The 20,538-nt window shown below is 36.6% G+C and overlaps 1 protein-coding gene across 1 annotated transcript in view; it reads left to right on the top strand.

Moving 5' to 3' along the window:
- Positions 1–20,538, top strand: part of AFG1L (AFG1 like ATPase) — a 197,779-nt gene that overhangs the window by 75,381 nt on the left and 101,860 nt on the right. The window contains exon 7 of the mRNA XM_019443029.2: positions 3,105–3,204. Within this exon, the coding sequence (XP_019298574.1) occupies positions 3,105–3,204 (100 nt within the window). The remainder of the gene's footprint in view (positions 1–3,104; positions 3,205–20,538) is intronic.

Below are 20,538 nucleotides of genomic sequence, written 5' to 3'. Positions count from 1 at the left end.
GTTATTATTGGCCTTTTGGTAGTGTTAATATAATATTTATTTTACTAGGGAGCTGGATGGGAATTATTGCTGCTTAAAATCAAGAATACATGTGCTCTTGAATTTGAGGAATTTAAAAATTATATTTTGGTAGCATTCAGATTACATTTCCAGAATATATTCTTCATCAGCTTGGTCATTTTAACTAAGTATAGCATTTCAGTTTTGCCTGCAGTATCAAATATACTATTCTTGTTTTGTTTGAGAAATTTGGCTAGGTAGGTTGTTTTTATGTGTTTTAGTTGCTAAAATAAAAGAACAGCTTTTCCTCAGAGTTTTCTGTAGGGTCTTCATTGTGTTGACTTTGAATGATTATGTTTCTTATTACATCATTTATGAATCTGAAGGTATACAATACTGAAGGAAACCGATTTAAAAAAAAATGTTATTTCTTCCTGTCCCTTTCAGGGACACTGGATGGATGTTTTACTAATATGGTCTTAAAAACAAACAAAAAAAAGAATTCTGATGAGCAGAATATCATGCAAAATTCTCCTCTGTAAGCTATCAATATCATTTAAAAAATAGTTTTGACCGTTTTTGTAAAACAGAAAAGCTATTAAAAACTGCTAATAAAAAATAGGTGCTTATTTTTGTGCTAATACTAATTACTGATAATGCATGCTTATGTTTGTCACTCATTACATGGCACTGTACCAATCAGTGGGTGACTGAGACTCGAGCACTTACATATGTAAATTAACCATTAGATTTTCTTTTTTTCCTTTTTTACTTAAGTGAGTCATAATGGAAAGCAACTCTAGGTCATAAAAAATCTTTTCTCTTTAATGCTAATGAAATGTCTCCCCTCTCTGTATTAGCAGACTACCCTTATTGGTAATCTGTAGCCTTCTCTTTTGTTCCTGGTGGTAATGAAATGCTGGGTGCTAAAAAAGCCCGCTCTCCAAGAATGTGTGGCCAATTGTCTTCTGTTCACTTATACTGTAAAATTACTGTTCCCCAGCAAAGCTGAACAAGTGCGGGGACAAGATCAAAAGAGTATACATTGGCACCCGGCTACACCAAGTGACTCCTGCTTTATTAATTAGCCATAGCTTCTCCAAGTTAATTTACTCTGATAGAGCAAAAACATTTCGTAATACAAAAACAACAAATGATAATTCAACCACGAGTCTTTAATAGTTTGCTTTCTTCAACTTCCAATTTAAATCTTTGCAGTATGTTATAAGCTAAATGTCTCTTCACTTTTCTGAACCTTAGCGCACAAAAGCTGTTTTTAATTTTTTTCAACATTAGTGAGATAGTCGAAGGACAATTTTTATTTTCTAAAATTGGTAACTTTTAATTGATATCATTCTTTTTAAAAGTCAGTGTATTGGGAATCTAATTTAAAAGTGCACTTGCTTCTGAAATTTGCAAGCTTGTTTGTTCTCTCATCAGAAATGCCACTGGCGTTTAAGCATTTGAAAGGGGCCTTCTCTGTGAGTATTTTTGTGGAAGCAAAATTTGACAGTGAACCTAAGCTCCAAATTTAATAATATCACTTTCTTCTTAAATAATTAAATACTACTTTTCATTTTAGTCACCACTTTGTAAGTTCCTGAAGTCTTTTTAATTTAAGGAGTCTCCAGTAGTTTTTTAGCTAATGTTTTAAAGTTAGAGCTTGAGACAGCAAAAAAAGATCTGTGTGCACAGCCCCGTTTTCTGGTTTGTTTTTTGTTTTTGTTCAGGTGGGAAGGAAATAATGTAACGTTTGTGTAAGATAATCACCTGAAAAGAGAAAAGAGATGGAGACCTGTGTAGCCCAGGTGGTTGTTGTCAGTTAGTTGGTAACTTTCAGTATTTTGATCTAATTTGAAAGAATCCCCCAGTTTCTATGCTCTAACATGGTTAAAAATAAGAATGTGATATTTATTGTGTGATTTATTTTGGACAAATTTTATTATCTAAAATGCCATTAAAGAAAGATCAAAATAGCTTTACTTAAGAAGGATCTAAAACCCATTTTATTTTTTTTTTAAGGGAAGGTAACGATGATTAATATCTACCTTCACTGTACATTTGTTTTTGAACTCAACTGCCTTCCCTCCTTAATTTCTGTATTTCTTTGTGATTTTAAAAAGCTTTTTAAAAAGTTCTTAAGCTTACTTGTTAATTGTGGATTTTTAAAAATAATTTTAGAAAAGGTAGCTCTATGTATCTCTAACTTAGGTGGAACAGTTTAATCTATATTATGCATTTCTGCTTTTGTCAGAAGTAATTTTTTAAAGCCCTGTATTAACCATTCTTGTAAGGTTTTTATTTTTTTCCTTTTTAATAGAAGGAATATTTGTGTTTGCGAAGGTTAGCAGAGGCTGGCTGTGCTGGAAGTGACTGCAGTGCCTTTTGATTATTCATGGACAGTAATAGAAGGCACTTAAAAAGAACAATGAAATTGCTTATTTTTGTGATGGGCCATCTGTTGAATTGTTTTGTGCAACAATTGCACAATAGTATCTATGTCATATCATTCTATTTTCAACAGCAGCTGATTATGTCTCACTGGCTATTTGTCCTTATTTCTAAAGTCCCATGACCATTTAAAGTCACCTTTTCAGGGACCTTTGCCAGAAAGGTATTAGAAATCTCAATCAGCTGTTTATTATTCTTTTTTTTTCTTTTTTCTTTCTCTCTCTCTTTTTTTTTTTTTTTTTTTTTTTTTTTTTTTTTGGTGGGAAGGGGGTGGTGCGGTGGATGGGGTCTGTGATGGGAGCAGGAGGAGGGATTTGGTCATGTTAGCTCTAATTAATTAGACTTCCTAAATGTTTAGGACAATTATCTATGCTTTCCACCTGTAGTTTATAAAAGAAGTTAACACAGAACCATTTGATAATTTGGGTAGAAATGATAGGCTTGCAAAAAAGAGTCAAGTTTAAAAGACTACTATACACTCTTTTATGGTTTTAATTATCTGCTCTTTTCTTCATGGTGATAATTAGAATTTTTCTCTTGGAATTCACTTCCATCCTTAAAAAAAAAAAAAAAAAAAAAAGAAGATGAGCCATTAGCAAATTTGTTAGAGCAGAAGTGAGTATAAAATAAAACAAATGTGTTGTTGTCCATAGGTCACTGACATTGCTGATGCCATGATTCTGAAACAGCTTTTTGAAAATCTGTTCAAAAATGGGGTCGTCGTTGTGGCAACATCCAACAGGCCACCGGAAGGTAAAAACAAACATTGTGCTAGTCTCATCCAATTAGGTGGAAAATAACAAGCTTTGAAAAATCCATAATTTTATACTCATTTTGTTGTGTTAATAGAATCTGATGACTTTGCTTATCATTCATTTTATAACAGACAATCTAAAAAATCAGTTGGTATTTGTGTCTGAAAAATGTTTATATTCTTCGCAAGTTAAACCCATGTCATCCCCTGTGTTTGATGCACTTGCTGTTTTTCTCTGAGTTTTAGATATATCATATATTTGTATCAAAAAATGATGCCGGGAGGTGCCTGGGTCAGTCAGTTAAGCATCCGATGCTTAGACCCTTGATTTTGGCTCAGGTCATGATCTCACAGTTTGAGCCCCATGTCGGGCACCATCCCCCATGTGGAACCTGCTTGCGATTCTCTCTTTCCCTCTTTCTGTGCACTCTCTATCTCTTTCTCTCAAAAATAAATAAATAAACATTAAGGAAAAAAAATGATGCCAGCAGGAAGGCTAGGTTTGAGGACCCAGAGGGGGCCTTGCAGGACCAGCCAAGAGGATCCCTGACTTTGCGCAGGATAGAAATCAAATACAAAACACCAGAAGGTGAGAACAGGGTTTACTGAAGATACAGAGGGAGCAGATGCAGATGGAGCATCTGGGGGACTTGGGAAGGAAAGGAGCATGAGTCTTGTCTTGGTTCGGGGCTTGGGGGTTTTATTAAGGATTGTGGTCTGCTGTATGTGTCCTTTCAGGCATCCAAGAACTGGTTAGAACAAAGATAAGGGCCCAGGTGTTAGTCCTTGGAGCCAGCGGGCCTTGGCATTGAGATGTCTAGTGCTGGTGGTCTGGAATATTCATATGACAGCTTCATTGGTCATTCTCACCTGGTCCTTCCTTAGATGTAATCTCTACTGAAGAAATCATTAACTAACTCCCTGCCCCTTACAAGGAGGAATTACAGCTGTCTGCATTCTGTGGACTGTGTAAAGTGGGGTGTGGGTCCTAGAAAGAACAGAAGCAGGAAAAGGAGCAAAAAGCAGATTTTTATGGAGTTCTTCAGTTTCTCTGTTTCAAAAATACAAGGCTTTCTAATTGCTTTTTAGGGGCTGTAAAAGAAGCTCAATGAAATGAAAGAGAAAACTCCTAATTGAGTCTTAGAAAAAGAATTGAATCTCACTTGCATAAGTAGTTTCTAATACTTAATTTTATTCCTAAAAAACCACTTGTGGCTTATTTGAACATTATTTAAGGATTAAAATACAAGTAATATCTAGATAAAAACAAGTTTAAAATGTTTTATCTTTCCATGATGTGGTCAGTTGAAGGCCAGAGGAACCAAAACCAATATTTAATGACTTCTTAAAAAAAAATTTTTTTTTAATGTTTATATACTTTTGAGAGATAGAGACAGAGTGTGAGCAGGCAAGGGGCAGAGAGAGAGGGAGACACACAATCTGAAGCAGGCTCCAGGCTCTGAGCTGTCAGCACAGAGCCCGATGTGGGGCTTGAACTCACGAACCACAAGATCATGACCTGAGCTGAAGTCAGAAGCTCAACTGACTGAGCCACCCAGGTGCCCCTAATGCATTCTTAATGTTAACATCTTTCTACCCTGGAATGCTCTACCACCTGGAATTCCCTGCATGGTTAATTCCTTACCTTTTTCAGGTCTTTACTCAAAAGTTATTATGCCAAAGAACTGTAGACTTATCTTTCTATTTGAATCTACAACCCATCCCTTTTTTTCTTACCTTGCTTCTCCTTTCCTCCTTTATTTTCTTCTTTGTGGTTTATTGTCTATCCTCTTTCAGGATGCAAAGGGTTCATGAAGGCAGTGACTTTTATCTCTTCTGTTCATGGGTATATACTGAACAACCAAAACAGTGCCTAGCTGATCTCAATAGTCTTAGAGTGAATGTTGAATGAATGCATGTTTTTAAAGGTTATCCCTGGCTGCAATACTGAGAATGGATTGTGGGGATGAGATTTCAAAGTTGGAAGTAAGGAGACCGTTGATGATATCATTGCTGCAATCCTGAGGGGAGATAATGGAGCAGTGAGGGTGGTGAGAGTAGTCAGAGTTTGGATATATTTTGTAAGCAGAGCCAAGAGGATTTACTAATGGGATGAATATATGGTATTAAAAAAAGAGAAAGGGATAAAGAATGACTCAAAGGTTTTGGCTTGAGCAATTAAAAGGATGAAGTTGATGTTTCCTGAGATGGAGAGGACTATAGGAGAAGCAGATTTGGGTAGGGAGGGGAAAGTACTGAGGCAGATGCATATCAGAGTTTGGATTTTAATGGAAAAGTTTAGATTGGAGATGAAAGTTTGGGAGTTCATTGGTCCTAAAGGAAGCTGGTCAGAGCAGCCAGTGAGGTAAGAGGAGAACCAACAGAGTATCATGTGAAGAAAAGGAAAATGGTACAAAAGGATGGATGGCCACTTTTGTTAAATGCTGCTAGGAGGTGAAGGGGAGGTTGAGAATTGACCATTGGAATTAGTAACATGGAGTTTATTGGTGGATCTGAAAAGAGCAATGTAATAGTGATAGTGTGAGTTTTTTCCTTAATAAGCCATGTCATGTGGGTGACTTATATTGAGTTTATAATCTGTTGTTACCTAGATCTTACTTTGTGAGCTGCTGTCAAACTAGGTGTCTCTCATTCTGTGTTTGTGTAGTTGATTTCTTTTTTCTTCCTATTACATTTCAGCTTATTAGTCTGCATTGTTCTGTTTTATGATTTATGTTTGATTATATTTGATTTATGTTTGTATCTTTTTGAAGTGTGGTTCTAACAGATTAGTTTTAGCTATCCCTACTAACTATGACGTTTATAAAATGGTAATCATGCTGCTATATCTTCAGTCATTCATTAATTAAAATGTAACCAAGTTTAGACCCTCATAGCATACCATTAGAGGCCTTATTTTAGGGAGACATCAGTTAATTAATACTATTAAATCCAGTTATTCAAACAACTGTAGTTATACCTCATCTATTATATTCTAAGAGAATTATGAATGATTCAGATGCACTTATTAAAATATCTATAATACTGTTATAGATAGCATTCTTTTTTTTTAATTTAAAAAAAAAATTTTTTTTAACGTTTATTTATTTTTCAGACAGAGAGAGACAGAGCATGAGCGGGGGAGGGTCAGAGAGAGAGAGGGAGACACCGAAACAGGCTCCGGGCTCTGAGCTGTCAGCACAGAGCCCGACACAGGGCTTGAACTCATGGACAGCGAGATCATGACCTGAGCTGAAGTCGGCCGCCTAACCGACTGAGCCACCCAGGTGCCCCTTAATTTTTTTTTTTTTTTAATGTTTACTTATTTTCGAGAGAGACAGAGACAGAATGTGAGTGGGTTAGGGGCAGAGAGAGAGGGAGACACAGAATCTGAAGCAGGCTCCAGGCTCTGAGCTGTCAACACAGAGCCCGGCGTGGGGCTTGAACTCATGAGCTGTGGGATCATGACCTGGGCTGAAGTCAGACACTCAACCAAATGAGCCACCCAGGCACCCCAGCATTCTTGTGATTTACTAGGGTGATAACGCTGTGAGACACAGCAGTGAGTGTTTTCATATTAGATCATCTGTGAAGACTCTCCTTTAGCTGAGTGGTGACTTAACTGTGTCATCAGTATTGCCTTTAAACATTCAGTGACAAGCTATAAATAGCAAGGTGGTAGAACAAGCTGGGAACACTGCCCCTGCCACCACCACCAGTAAAGACTGCTGAAAGGATGATTGCAGTTTGCTGCTCAGTTGGCAGTGGTAAACTGAGGAAGGACAGCCACAGGGAAAGGTTAAGGAGCATTCTGGAACTCAAAGCTTTGTAGGAGTGATCAAAGTTACAGGCCCACCAAGGTAGCATACAGAAATCCAAAGTGGAACCACTTTTCCAGAGAAGACTGAAAGTTCAAGATGTGGAATTACAAAAATTGGGCATTAGCCTCAAACATAAAGCCTTTTCTAAATATGATCCATTGAAGGGACACTGTCATACACTGTTTTTTGTTTTTTGGGTTTTTTTTGCCATGGCAGACAATCATCATAAATGGCTTAATATTTTATTATAAAGAAGATGACATATACGTATGTACCAGGAAAATATAAAAGTATAGGACAAAGAATAAATAGGTCACTGGTTGCCAGAGGCCACAGTGGGAAGGTGTTTGACTGCAAAGGGGCAACATAAGATAATTTTTTTGGGTGTTTTGTATCCTGGTCATGGTTGTAGTTACTTGTATTCAAATTAATAGAACTGTAGATGAAAAAAGTTAATTAAGATTAAAAACAAATCCCATGGATAAGAAATGGCAGAAAAGAGGTTAGAACCTAGGTTTTGTGACTCTTTACACATTATCCTCTATCATTTCTCCTTGTTGGTCATCACTCATCTTTGTCTACCCTGTCCTAGATAAAGTGTGTCCTCTTTTCCAACCATCAAAATGCATTCAACTTTTTCTTTAGGTCACAGCTTTTCATCTAGAGCCTCCAGATAGGTTGTTGTTGTTATTATTATTATTATTATTATTATTATTATTTTATTTATTTATTTATTTTTTTAAATAGCATCTACTTATTCTCAGAGTGTTATAAGAGGTGGGGGAAGAATCTTCTTATCAGAGGGTTGAGGCAAAGCCCAATGGCTGGAGAGAGAATGACCCGTTTGAGGAATTGAAAGGTAGCCAGTGTGGCTGGAGTACAGTGAAGGAAGGAAAGTAGGATGCAGTGCAGTACATATAACATGAATCTGGAGAAGTGACAGACCTTATAAAATAAAAATAAGGATTTTGGATTTTATTCTAAGAGAAATGCGAAGACATTGGAGTACTTTAAGTAGGGACTGACAAGAACAGAGTTGGACTATCACTGGGTATAGTGTGGAGAATGGGTTGTGGAGTGGAGTGCAGTGATGCGGTGGACTCAGTGAAGACATGTTAGGAGGCTCTTGCAGCACACTGGGCAAGAAATGGTGTTAGTTTGGCATAAGGCAGTTATTGTCACCTAGGGGGATATTGGCAGTGTTTGGGACATTTTTGGTTGTCACAACCAGGCAGGGTGGCAATAAGTGCTGCTATTGGCCTCTAGTAGAATTCTTGGTGGAAGCCAAGAATTCTGTCAAAATATCCTATAATGTGCAGAGCTACCCCTCACAACAAGGAATTATCTAACCAAAAATGTCTATAGTTCTGAGTTTCAGATACTCTGATATATGGTGATACCAATGGATATGGAGAGGATAGATCTGAAAGATATTCCAGAATTAAAATGGATAGTACCTGGTTATAGAGTGGTCACTGAGGAAAAGGTAAAGGAAGATTTAGAAATTGTTTTAAAATTTTAGGCTTGTACAATTAGGTGGTGATGCCTGTCATTCAATAAAGACAGAAAAGTCTGGAGGTTAAAGGTCCTGAAGATAGTGCTCAGTGGAGAAAAACCTATTTTTTCCCTTCATTAATTTTTTAGCATCTCTGTTTAATTTTCTTCTACTTCATTCATCTCATTCCCTCCATTTCTAGTTGTAAAAACATAAACTTCATGAACAAGAATGGGGATTATTGTTGTTGAGGGAAACTGCTATCATACCCTAATTTTTTAACAGCTTATAACTTGTCAATTAATAGGCAAATTAATTTTAATGGAAAATGAGCAGAAACATTTAATAAGCAATTAATAATTTTAATGAAAAATAATTGATAGCCGAGTGAAAGCAACACCAGAATTTAGGAACCTAAGAGAGAAAAATCGTGTAGAAGAGAAAAAAAGGAAGTGATATTTGAGGGGAGTGAAGGGAATAAGGTACCAAAGAGTGACTGCCTGTATGTTACTTTTTCTAGTCCTAAATTTGAATTCCTCTCTTGCTTGGGTCCAAGGTCTCACTCTTTATACCCCAGGTAGTTGCTAAAGCCCCAAACCAGCATCAGTTCATGATTAGTACTTTAGCTTTTAGCCTCCTGTTTTTTTGCTGGTCTGTAGGGATTTTCCCACCTTCTTGCAAGCTTAAAATATGTTTAGTATATTATATTTTTAATTTTTTAAAGCTATCGGTTTTGAAAGAGACAGAGCGAGTGGGGGAGGGACTTAGAGGGAGAGAGATAATCCCAAGCAGGCTCTGTGCTGTCAGTGCAGATCCCAACATGGGGCTCAAACTCACAGCTGTGAGATCACGACCTGAGCTAATACCAAGAGTCGGACGCTTAACCTACTGAACCACCCAGGCGCCCCTATATTTTAGTATATTTTAAGCAACAGTTGTAGTGCAACATTTGTAGTGCTACTGTTTTATATTTTCTAGGATAATCTGATTAAGGCTTTTGAAAGAGGATCTTGGATCAAATCTATAGGAATAGGAAATTGCTAGAAAATTTTCAGATAAAACATATCTAGAGATAGTTTTTATTTAATTTCTTATTTTTATAAAACCCCAATTAAATGGTTTATTCATCATTTTTGTCATTTAGGGAAATACTTTATATGGCCCATATACAAATAGACATAGTTTACTTATCAAAGATTATGCTGTCAGTTCATTAGAAGAGCCAAAAACAAAAATGCACAATTAAAATTTCATATATATGCTACTCAATTTTTAGGTTCTGAAATAGAATGTTGTTAATTACATGATATTCTAGTAGAGAAAAAAAAATATTTAAGAGCACGGAGAGCCTAACAACAAATTGATAATAGACAAGTAGGTTACATTAATTAAAATGTGAAATTAATAAATTTAAGAACTTATTCAATCAAAAAACAAGAATACATTTTTATGGGGGAAATATGTAAGTTGAACTCAGCTGTGCTTCTTTGACAGTAAGACACAAAGTGGTAAAAGGAAAAAAGACATTTGGGCTCTTTCCATACTTTGGCTATTGTCGATAGTGCTGCTATAAACATTGGGGTGCATGTGTCTCTTCGAAACAGCACACCTCTGTCCCTTGGATAAATACCTAGTAGTGCAATTGCTAGGTTGTAGAGTAGTTCTATTTTTAATTTTTTGAGGAAACTCCATCCTGTTTTCCAGAGTGGCTGCACCAGTTTGCATTCCCACCAGCAGTGCAAAAGAGATCCTCTTTCTCCGCATCCTCGCCAACATCTGTTGTTGCCTGAGTTATTAATGTTAGCCATTCTGTCAGGTGTGAGGTGGTATCTCATTGTAGTTTTGATTTGTATTTCCTGGATGATGAGTGATGCTGAGCATATTTTCATGTGTCGGTTGGCCATCTGGATTCTTCTTTGGAGAAGTGTCTATTCATGTCTTTTGCCCATTTCTTCACTGAATTATTTGTTTTTTGGGTGTTGAGTTTGGTAAGTTCTCTATAGATTTTGGATATTAACCCTTTGTCTGATATGTCATTTGCAAATATTTTCTCCCATTCCATCAGTTGCCTTTTAGTTTTGCTGATTGTTTCCTTTGCCATGCAGAAGCTTTTTATTTTGATGAGGTCCCAATAGTTCATTTTTGCTTTGGTTTCCCTTGTCTCTGGAGATGTGTTTAGTAAGAAGTTGCTGTGACTGAGGTCAAAGAGGTTATTGCAAGCTTTCTCCTTGAGGATTTTGATGGCTTCCTGTCTTAGGTTTAGGTCTTTCATCCATTTTGAGTTTATTTTTTTGTGTGGTATAAGAAAGTGGTCCAGGTTCATTCTTCTGCATGTCACTGTCCAGTTTTCCCAGCACCATTTGCTGAAGTGTCTTTATTCCATTGGATATTCTTTCCTGCTTTGTCAGATTAGTTGGCCATACATTTGTGGGTCCATTTCTGGGTTCTCTATTCTGTTCCATTGATCTGAGTGTCTGTTTTTGTGCCAGTACCATACTGTCTTGATGATTACAGCTTTGTAATACATCTTGAAGTCCAAGATTGTGATGCCTCTAGCTTTGGTTTTCTTTTTCAAGATTGCTTTGGTTATTTGGGGTCTTTTCTGGTTCCATACAAATTTTACAATTGTTTGTTCTAGCTCTGTGGAGAATGCTGGTGTTATTTTGATAGGGATTGCATTGAATATGTAGATTGCTTTGTGTAGTGTTGACATTTTAACAATATTTGTTCTTCCTATCCAGGAGCATGGAATATTTTTCCTGTTTTTGTGTGTGTGTCTTCTTCAATTTCTTTCATAAGCTTTCTATAGTTAGCAGTGTATAGATTTTTCACCTCTTTGCATAGGTTTATTCCTAGGCATTTTAATGGTTTTTGGTGCTATTGTAAATGGGATCAATTCCTTGATTTCTCTTTCTGTTGCTTCATTATTGGTGTATAGGAATGCAACCGATTTCTGTGCATTTATTTTATATCCTGCGACTTTTCTGAATTCATGGATAAGTTCTAGCAGTTCTTTTGTGGAATCCTTTGGGTTTTTCATCTAGAGTATCATGTCATCTGTGAAGAGTGAAAGTTTGACTGACTCCTGGCGGATTTGGATCCCTTTTATTTCTTTGTGTGGTCTGATTGCTGAGGCTAAGAATTCCAATACTATGTTGAATAACAGTGGTGAGAGTGGACATCCCTGTCTTGTTTCTTACCTTAAGCGGAAAGCTCTCAGTTTTTCCCCATTGAGGATGATATTAGTGGTGGGTCCTTTGTATATGGCTTTTATGATCTTGAGGTATGATCCTTTTATCCCTACTTTCTTGAGGGTTTTTATCAAGAAAGGATGCTGTATTTTGTCAAATGCTTTCTCTGCATCTATTGAGAGGATCATGTAGTTCCTGTCCTTTCTTTTATTGATGTGATGTATCACATTGATTGTTTTGTGGATATTGAATTAGCCCTGCATCCCAGGTATAAATCCCAGTTGGTCATGGTGAATAACTTTTTTAATGTATTATTGGATCTAGTTGGCTAGTATCTTGTTGAGGATTTTTGCGTTCATGTTCATCAGGGAAATTGGTCTATAGTTCTCTTTTTTAGTGGGGTCTCTGTCTGGTTTTGGAATCAAGGTAATGTTGGTTTCATAGAAAGAGTTAGGAAGTTTTCCTTCCATTTGTATTTTTTGGAACACCTTCAAGAGAATAGGTGTTAACTCTTCCTTACATGTTTGGCAGAATTCCTCTGGAAAGCCATCTGGCCCTGGACTCCTGTGTTTTGGGAGATTTTTGATTCCTAATTTGATTTCTTTACTGGTTATGGGTCTGTTCAAGTTTTCTATTTCTTCCTGTTTCAGTTTTGGTAGTTTATATGTTTCTAGGATTTGTCCATTTCTTTCAGATTGCCCATTTTATTGGTGTATAATTGCTCATATTCTCATTATTGTTTTTCTTTCTGCTCTGTTGGTTGTGATCTCTCCTCTTTCATTCTTGATTTTATTTATTTGGGTCCTTTCCTTTTTCTTTTTGATCAATCTGGCTACAGGTTTATCAATTTTGTTATTTCTTTCAAAGAACCAGCTTCTGGTTTCCCTAACACACTTGCATTCTGTGTCTGTCTCTTTCAAAAATGAATAAACAAACAAACAAAAAGGTGTAAAGTTAGGTTGTGTATCTTTGACCTTTCTTCCTTCTTTAGGACGGCCTGGATGCTGTATATTTCTTTCTTATGACCGCCTTTGCTGCATCCCTGAGGTTTTGGGCTGTGGTATTATCATTTTCTTTGGCTTCCATGAACTTTTTAATTTCTTCTTTAACTTCTTGTTTAGCCCATTCATTCTTTAGTAGGATGGTCTTTAGTCTCCAAGTATTTGTTATCTTTCCACATTTTTTCTTGTGGTTGATTTAGAGTTCCATAGCATTGTGGTCTGAAAATGTGTGGTATGATCTTGATCTTTTTTCTACTTGTTGAGGGCTGATTTATGTCCCAGTAAGTGATCTATTCTGGAGAATGTTCCATGTGCACTGGTGAAGAATGAGTATTCTGCTTTAGGATGAAATATTCTGAATATGTTTGTTAAGACCATCTGATCCAGTGTGTCATTCAAAGCCATTGTTTCCTTGTTGATATTCTGTTTAGATTATCTGTCTATTGTTGTAAGTGGGGTGTTGAAGTCCCTTGCTATATGGTATTATTATCAAAGAGTTTCTTTATGTTTGTGATTAATTGATTTATATATTTGTGTTCTTCCACATTTGGAGCATAAATGTTCACAATTGTTAGATCTTCTTGGTGGATTGACCCCTTAGTTATGATATAATGCCCTTCTTCATCTCTTGTTGTAGTCTTTATTTTAAAATATAGATTGTCTGATATAACTATGGCTACTCTTTTGGTGACCATTAGGATGACAGATGGTTCTCCATCCACTTATTTTCAATCTGAAGGTGTCTTTAGGTCTAAAGTGGGTCTCTTGTAAACAGCATATAGACAGATCTTGTTTTATTATCCATTCTGTTACCCTAAGTCTTTTGATTGGAGCATTTAGTCCATTGACGTGTAGAGTGAGTATGGAAAGATATGAATTTATTGCCATTATGTTGCCTGTAGATTTGGAGTTTCTGGTGGTGTTCTCTGGTCCTTTCTAGTCTTTGTTGCTTTTGGTCTTTTTTTCCCCCCATTTTTTCCTCCCTTCAGAGAGTCCCCCTTAAAATTTCTTGCAGAGCTGATTTAGTGGTCACGAATTCCTTTAATTTTTGTTTGTCCGGGAAACTTTTTATCTCTTCTTCTATGTTGAATGATAGCCTTGCTGGATAAAGAATTCTTGGCTGCATATTTTTCTGATTCAGCACATTGAATATATCCTGCCAATCCTTTCTGGCCTGCCAAGTTTCTGTGGATAGGTCTGCTGCACACCTAACTGTCTTCCCTTGTAGGTTAAGGACTTTTTTTTCCTTGCTGCTTTCATGATTCTTTCTTAGCCTGAGTATTTTGTGAATTTGACTATGATATGCCTTGTTGATGATTGGTTTTTGTTGAATCTAATGGGAGTCCTCTGTGCTTCCTGTATTTTGAGATCTCTGTCTTTCCCCGGGTTAGGAAAGTTTTCTGCTATGATTTGCTTACATAACTCTTCTACCCCTTTTTCTCTATCATCATCTTCTGGGACCCCTATGATTCTGATGTTGTTCCTTTTTAATGAGTCACTGATTGCTCTAATTCTTAAATCATGCTCTTTTGTGTTAGTCTCCCTCTTTTTTTCTGCTTCATTTTTCTCCATTAAGTTTGTCCTCTGTATCGCTGATTTGCTGTTCTGCCTCATCCATCCTTGCCGCTGTGGCATCCATTTGAGATTGCACCTCAGTTACAGCATTTTTTTTTTTTCATCTTGACTAGCTTTTATCTCTGCAGAAAGGGATTCTAATCTGTTTTCAACCCCTGCTAGTATTCTTATTATTGTGATTCTAAATTCTGGTTCAGACATCTTGCTTGTATCTTGCTTCTTTCTTTTGGGGTGAATTCCTTCATTTCATCATTTTGAAGAAAAGGAATTAATAAGGTAAAAAAAAACCCTTAAAATTAAAAAATTAAAAACAACACAAAAATGTCAAATAAAGGATGCTAGATCCTAGGTGTGTTCTGGTCTGGTTGTTGAAAGGAGCTTGATAGAGAAAAAAGGGAAGGATAAGAAAAGAAAAGAAAAAAAAGAAAATGGTTGAAAGTTTGAAAAAACGAATACAATGAAATAGAATAAAATGAAAGATGGAAGTAAAAAAATAGAATTTGAAAAATTTACAAAAAAGTAAAAAATGTAGTAGGAAAAATGTAAAGAAAAATATTTTTAATAGAAATGGAAAATAAAAACACATTTTTTTCTCATTCTATATTCAAGAAATAGAAAAGAAAAAAAAATTGAATAGATGGACCAGCAAACAGAGTGAGGTATGATTGAAATTACCTTGGTTTCCCCTAGAAGTCGAACTAAGAGGCACTTTATAGTCTGTAAACTAAGCAGGCGGAGAGACTTGTGTTGTTCCTGGAGAGCAAGGTTGGTCCAGTTGGGCGGGGCTTAGTGTAATGGCTCCATTCTCCACTAGATGGCGATGCTTAGCTTACCGGGATGGATTGTTGTGGTGCTTGTAGGTGTGTATGCACATGCGTGGGAAGGGTGAACATCGTGTCACTCAGCTATCCAGTCTCTAGTGTTGGAACAGTGTCCTTCCCGACCAGCATTTGCACACCCCTCCTTTGTCTCTGGCTTTTGTCCACTCCCTGCTTTTACACTGTCTGTGACCAAGCCATCAGGTTGCCAGGTGGCACCTCCCTCCTGAGTTTTATGTCATATGCGGCTGTGTTTCCCAACCCCTCACTTCTGAGGGACTGTGGTTTTGACCCACTCAGACCTTCTGGGGGAGGGTCTCAATGAGCAATGCTGGCCTGCTTCTAGGAATGTTCGGGAGACCATGCTGCTGCTGATGCCCAGACACTGTGGCTGGGTGCCAGCCTGCCCCAGAAAAAGTTCATGCAATCATGTAGCAGCAGCATTTTAGGGATTATGAAAATAACAACACACATCTGGCACAGGCTTCCTCCCAACATCCTTGTTCCAGCACCAGCGAATGTGGATGTTCTCTGGGATCCACTGGGACCTTTGGCTATGGGGAGGTGGCACAGCCTCTACCAAAAGTCCTCCCAACAGGGGAACTGCCTCTTCCCATGTATCCTAAGGACCCTGAGGATCTTGCTTTCTGCTCCTGGGGATTTGCCCTTCCCACCAGAGCACTGCCAGGTATTGAGCTGCGGAGTTTCAGACTCTGTGCTCCCCCTGTTTATAGAGTCTTAATGGAATTTAAGTCCTCTCCTTTCTCCTTTTTCCCTTTTTTTTTGTTTTGTCCCTTGTGTATTCTGTCCCTTGTGTACTCTTTCTTTTCTCTCCAGCTGATTTCAGGCGGAGGGGATGCCCTCTGTATTCTTCCCCCATCTCTGTCCTCTCTCCACAAGCAAAAACAGCTCCCTGCCCTCTGTGCCTTTCTCCCCCAGTTCACCTCTCCATGCTGTGTACCTGCTGAGTTCTCTGGTTCAGGTTGTGCAGATTGTTGTGTTAATCCTCAAATCAGTTTTCTAGGTGTGCAGGATGGTTTAGTGTTCATCTGGCTGTATTTCAGGGACGAGACATGCAAAAAAAAAAACCCCTTCCATGCGGTTCCTCCATCTTGGGCCCTCCTCTAGTTTCTTAATATGATACCAAAAACGTGTATATCTGTTCAAAAGTCATTATTATGCTTAGTTGGGACATTGGTATTTCTACTACAAGTATGAACAAAGGAAGGATGCCACCTATCCCTTTTTAACATTGAACTACAGTAGAGACAGAAAGAGTATAAGAACAACTGGGAGGATAGGGAAGGGAACCAAGGAAAAAACACATATCTTGATTATAGGGATTCTCTGAGATTAGTCATACCACTCCTTTTTCAAGGTCATGTAAAAAGAAAATACCATAATATGGGAACAATAAGTAGAAAAGAGAGAAGTAAATATTAGGAAATTTCTGTTTTATATTCTTTAAAAATCAGGAAAATATAGACTGTATAATATAGAAGATCTAAGTGGAGAGAAGACAGATTGAATTGAAAACCTATTTACTCAGAAATTAGAAAATGAAATCACTAATGTTTAAGAAGTATGCACAAATAGAATAAAGAGAATATGATAAAGAAAAAAAAAAGTGCGTGCCCTGGAGGAAAGAGGTCTTAATGTTTCTCAAAAAGAAATGTTTGAAATAAGAAAATTGATGATACCAATGAATTGAGTGTAAATAAATGTTTGTAGTTACTGCTTGCTTAGATGTTTGTAAATTTTCTTCCCCTTGGAGAGAGAGTTTACTGATTCTGAGTGACAGCATCATAATTTGTGGTACTTACCACTGGGGAAATATACAGTCAAGTATTTTAGAATTTAAGGTATACTTTTCAAATAAGTATAAATAAGGTAAAAGAAAAAATATTTCTTAGAGCAAAAACTAGAAAGCAGAAGAAACAGAAAATAAGTATGCATAGAGCATGAAACAAGATCAAGCATGTCAACAGGAAATATCAATGGGATACATTTATCTATTAAAAACTAAAACTGATATGGCTGAGTTCCTTGCTCAAAGCCCTAAGCTTCTAGCCAAATGGCCTTCTTGCAGACAATAATAATAAATTCTGAATAAAATATATAACACAACTATTTGAAGGTCTTAGAGAGTGAAAAAATGTCAGGGCAGATAAGACTTAGAAGTAGGTCCAAAATTGGAGAGAATATCTTTCTTAATGGTTGTCACCTTTAGGGCAGGTAAAGTCAGTACTGCGCTGAATGACTGAAATTCTGATAGAAAACCCACAGTGTTTCTGGCCTGAAGAACCAGATGCAGAGTTTGGGGCTAGCATTACTGCAGAGAAATGAGAAGTGAATCCCAGAATGAACTAGATGGCTGTAGCTCTAAGTTCTGTGTATAAATCCTGCCCAAGTCTCTGATCTCTGAACCATACATTTGCAGAGTAGATCACAAACTTCCTAACTAAAGGTAGGGTCCTGAACTGAGATTTCTGTTTGTAGTTCGAGTCCATCTAAGGTAATTTCTTGCTAAAACAAAAATATTGACAGTCTTCAGAGAATGAAACAGAATCCACAAGGCCCAGAACACAATCTCAAAGTGAAGAATGAGTAAAGTATGACCCAAGAGAAAAAACAATCAACACAGACCAACCCCAATAGACTTTAAAGTAACAATTATAACAATAATTGTTAGAGAAATGAGTTAAAGAAGATATGTTCATAATGAATGAAGAGATAGGAAATCTCAGCAGAGAAATAGAAATCATAAAAAAGTTCTAAGTTTAAAATTTAGAATTAAAAAAGACAGTATCTTACATAAAAATTCACTTGATGAGCTTAATAGCAGATGGAAATAACTGAGCAGAGAGTCAGAGAACTTGAAATTATCCAATGTGAAGAATGGAGACCAAGTGATAGAAGAAAAGAAATAGAGCTTTAAGAATTTGTAGAACCATAACAAGCTTTAGAACATAGTTCTAATTGGAATCCCAGAAGGCAAGAAGAAAGAATGAGGCAGAAAAACTTTTGAAGATAATGATCGCAAATTTCCTAATCTGTGGGAGACAAAAATCTACAGATTCAAGAAACTCAGTGAAATTGAAGCGGAGGAAATACAAGAAAACACTGCTAGGCATATTGTAGTCAAACTGCTAAAAACCTAATGTAAAACAATCTAGAAGCATCCAGAGAAAAATAGCATATTAAATACAGGAGAACAATGATTAGCTTCTGATGACTTCCATTAGGAACTATGGAGGCCAGCAACCATGGAACTATGTCTTTATGCTAGGGGAAAAAACCCATCAACCTAGAGTTGTTTATGAAACAAAAATGTCCTTCAAGAATAAAGACAAATTATTGTCTACACCAAGATAAAAAAGTTTCTGTACAGCAAAGGAAACCATCAACAGAATGAGAAATCAATAGGAGAAGGTATTTGCAAATGATGTATCCAATAAGGGGCCAATATCCAAAATCTATAAAGAACATAAGAAACTGAACACCAAAATTCCAAATAATCCAATTAAAAAATGGGCAGAGCGCTGATAGACATTTTTCCAAGGAAGACATCCAGATAGTCAATAGACACATGAAAGTATGTTCAATATCACTAATCATCAGTGAAATGCAAATCAAAACCACAATGAGATATCATCTTACACTTGTCAGAATGGCTAGTGTCAAGAAGACAAGAAATAGCAAGTGTTGGTGAGTATTTGCAACCTTTGTGCCCTGTTGGTGAGAATATATATTGGCATAACTACTGTGGAAAACAATATGGAGGTATCTCAAAAAATTAAAAATAAAAATAGCATATGATCCAGTAATTTCACTCCTGGGTATTTAGTGAAAGAAAATGAAAACACTTATTTGCAAAATTATATGCACCCTGATGTTCATTGCAGCAATATTTACAATAGCCAAGATATGGAAGCAGCCTAAGTGTCCTAAGTGTCCATTGATAGATGAATGGATAAAGAAGATTTGATGTGTATACACACACACACACACACACACACACAAACACACACACACAATGGAATACTACTCAGCCATAAAAAAACCAAGATCTTGCCATTAGCGACAACATGAATGGACCTAGAGGGTGTTATGCTAAGTGAAAAAGTCAGACAGAAAAAGAAAAATATCTTGTGATTCCACTTGTATGTGGAATCTAAAAAAGAAAACAGAAAAAAACATAAATACAGAGAACAAACTGGTCGTTGCCAGAAGGGAGGATGGGCAAAATGGGTGAAGGGGAGTAAGAGGTATAGGCTTCCAGTTATAGAATGAATAAGTCATGGGAATGAAAGGTATGGCATAGAGAATATAGTCAATAGTATTGTAATCGTGTTATACGTAACAGATGGTAGCTACGCTTGTGGTGAGCATAGCGTGATGTTTAGACTTGTAAAATCACTGTGTTGCACACCTGAAGTAATATAACATGGTGTGTCAACTATAGTTCAATTAAAAAAAGGAATAAAGACAAAATAAAGACGTTCTGATTAAAAAAAAAAGAAGTAAAGAATTCATCACCATTGGGCCTGAACTATAAGATATTCTAAAAGAAGTTTCTCAGGTAGAAAGTAAATGATAATGGATGGACACTTGGATCCTTAAGAAGAAATGAAGAGCATCAGAAATTGTAAATATTGTGGTAAATATAACTAGCTTTTCTTCTTAATTTTTAAAAAATAGAAATAATTGGTTTTCATGCAATTATAATATTATCTTCTAGGGCTTATTATTATATGTAGATATGATGTCTATGATACCCATCCCATAAAGTGGGGAGTTTGGAGGTACTTATATTGATATAAGTTTTCTACACTTTTTTGTGAGGTGATAACGATATTGATTCTGAGTATGAAAAGTTAAGGATATATATTATAGCCCATGGAACAAGAACAAAAATAAAGCCCAGTAGTCAGATGAAAAAGGAATTTAAAAATAAATTCAAATAATCTGAAAATGTCAGGAAAAAATGAACAGAAGAAGAAAAAACAGGGTGGATAAGAAGAAAACTAATAAAATCAAAGACCTAAATATTATGGATATACCCTTACTTCCTTGCTGCTTGGTGGCATTGCTCACTTTTCCAGGGTGGTCTAGTGCCACTCTTATCTCTGTAAAGCTGTCTTTGAACCATGATAAACTGAATAGCTTTGTGCTCTGTGTATTATGTTTATACCTTCTGTCCCTTTTCACCTTGAATCGTGGTTATGGTCTGGTTGTGTCTGTCAGCTGTGGTAAGTTGAACGGGTCACAACATGGTTCTGAAAAAGTCCACAAGTTTTAACGTCATTAAAGACCTTGACTCCTAGGTACGCCAATCACTGGCAGGAAATTCAACAAATTACCTGAAACTCTCAGTATCAGTTTCTTTATCTGTAAAAGGGAGGCAGAAATACCTGCTTTGTTGTGTTACT

The sequence above is a fragment of the Panthera pardus genome, unplaced genomic scaffold (assembly GCF_024362965.1).
Source record: "Panthera pardus isolate Hobbes unplaced genomic scaffold, ASM2436296v1 HiC_scaffold_17, whole genome shotgun sequence".
In the NCBI taxonomy this organism is placed as follows: Eukaryota; Metazoa; Chordata; class Mammalia; order Carnivora; family Felidae; genus Panthera; species Panthera pardus.
This window is presented reverse-complemented; position numbering and strand designations above follow the sequence as displayed.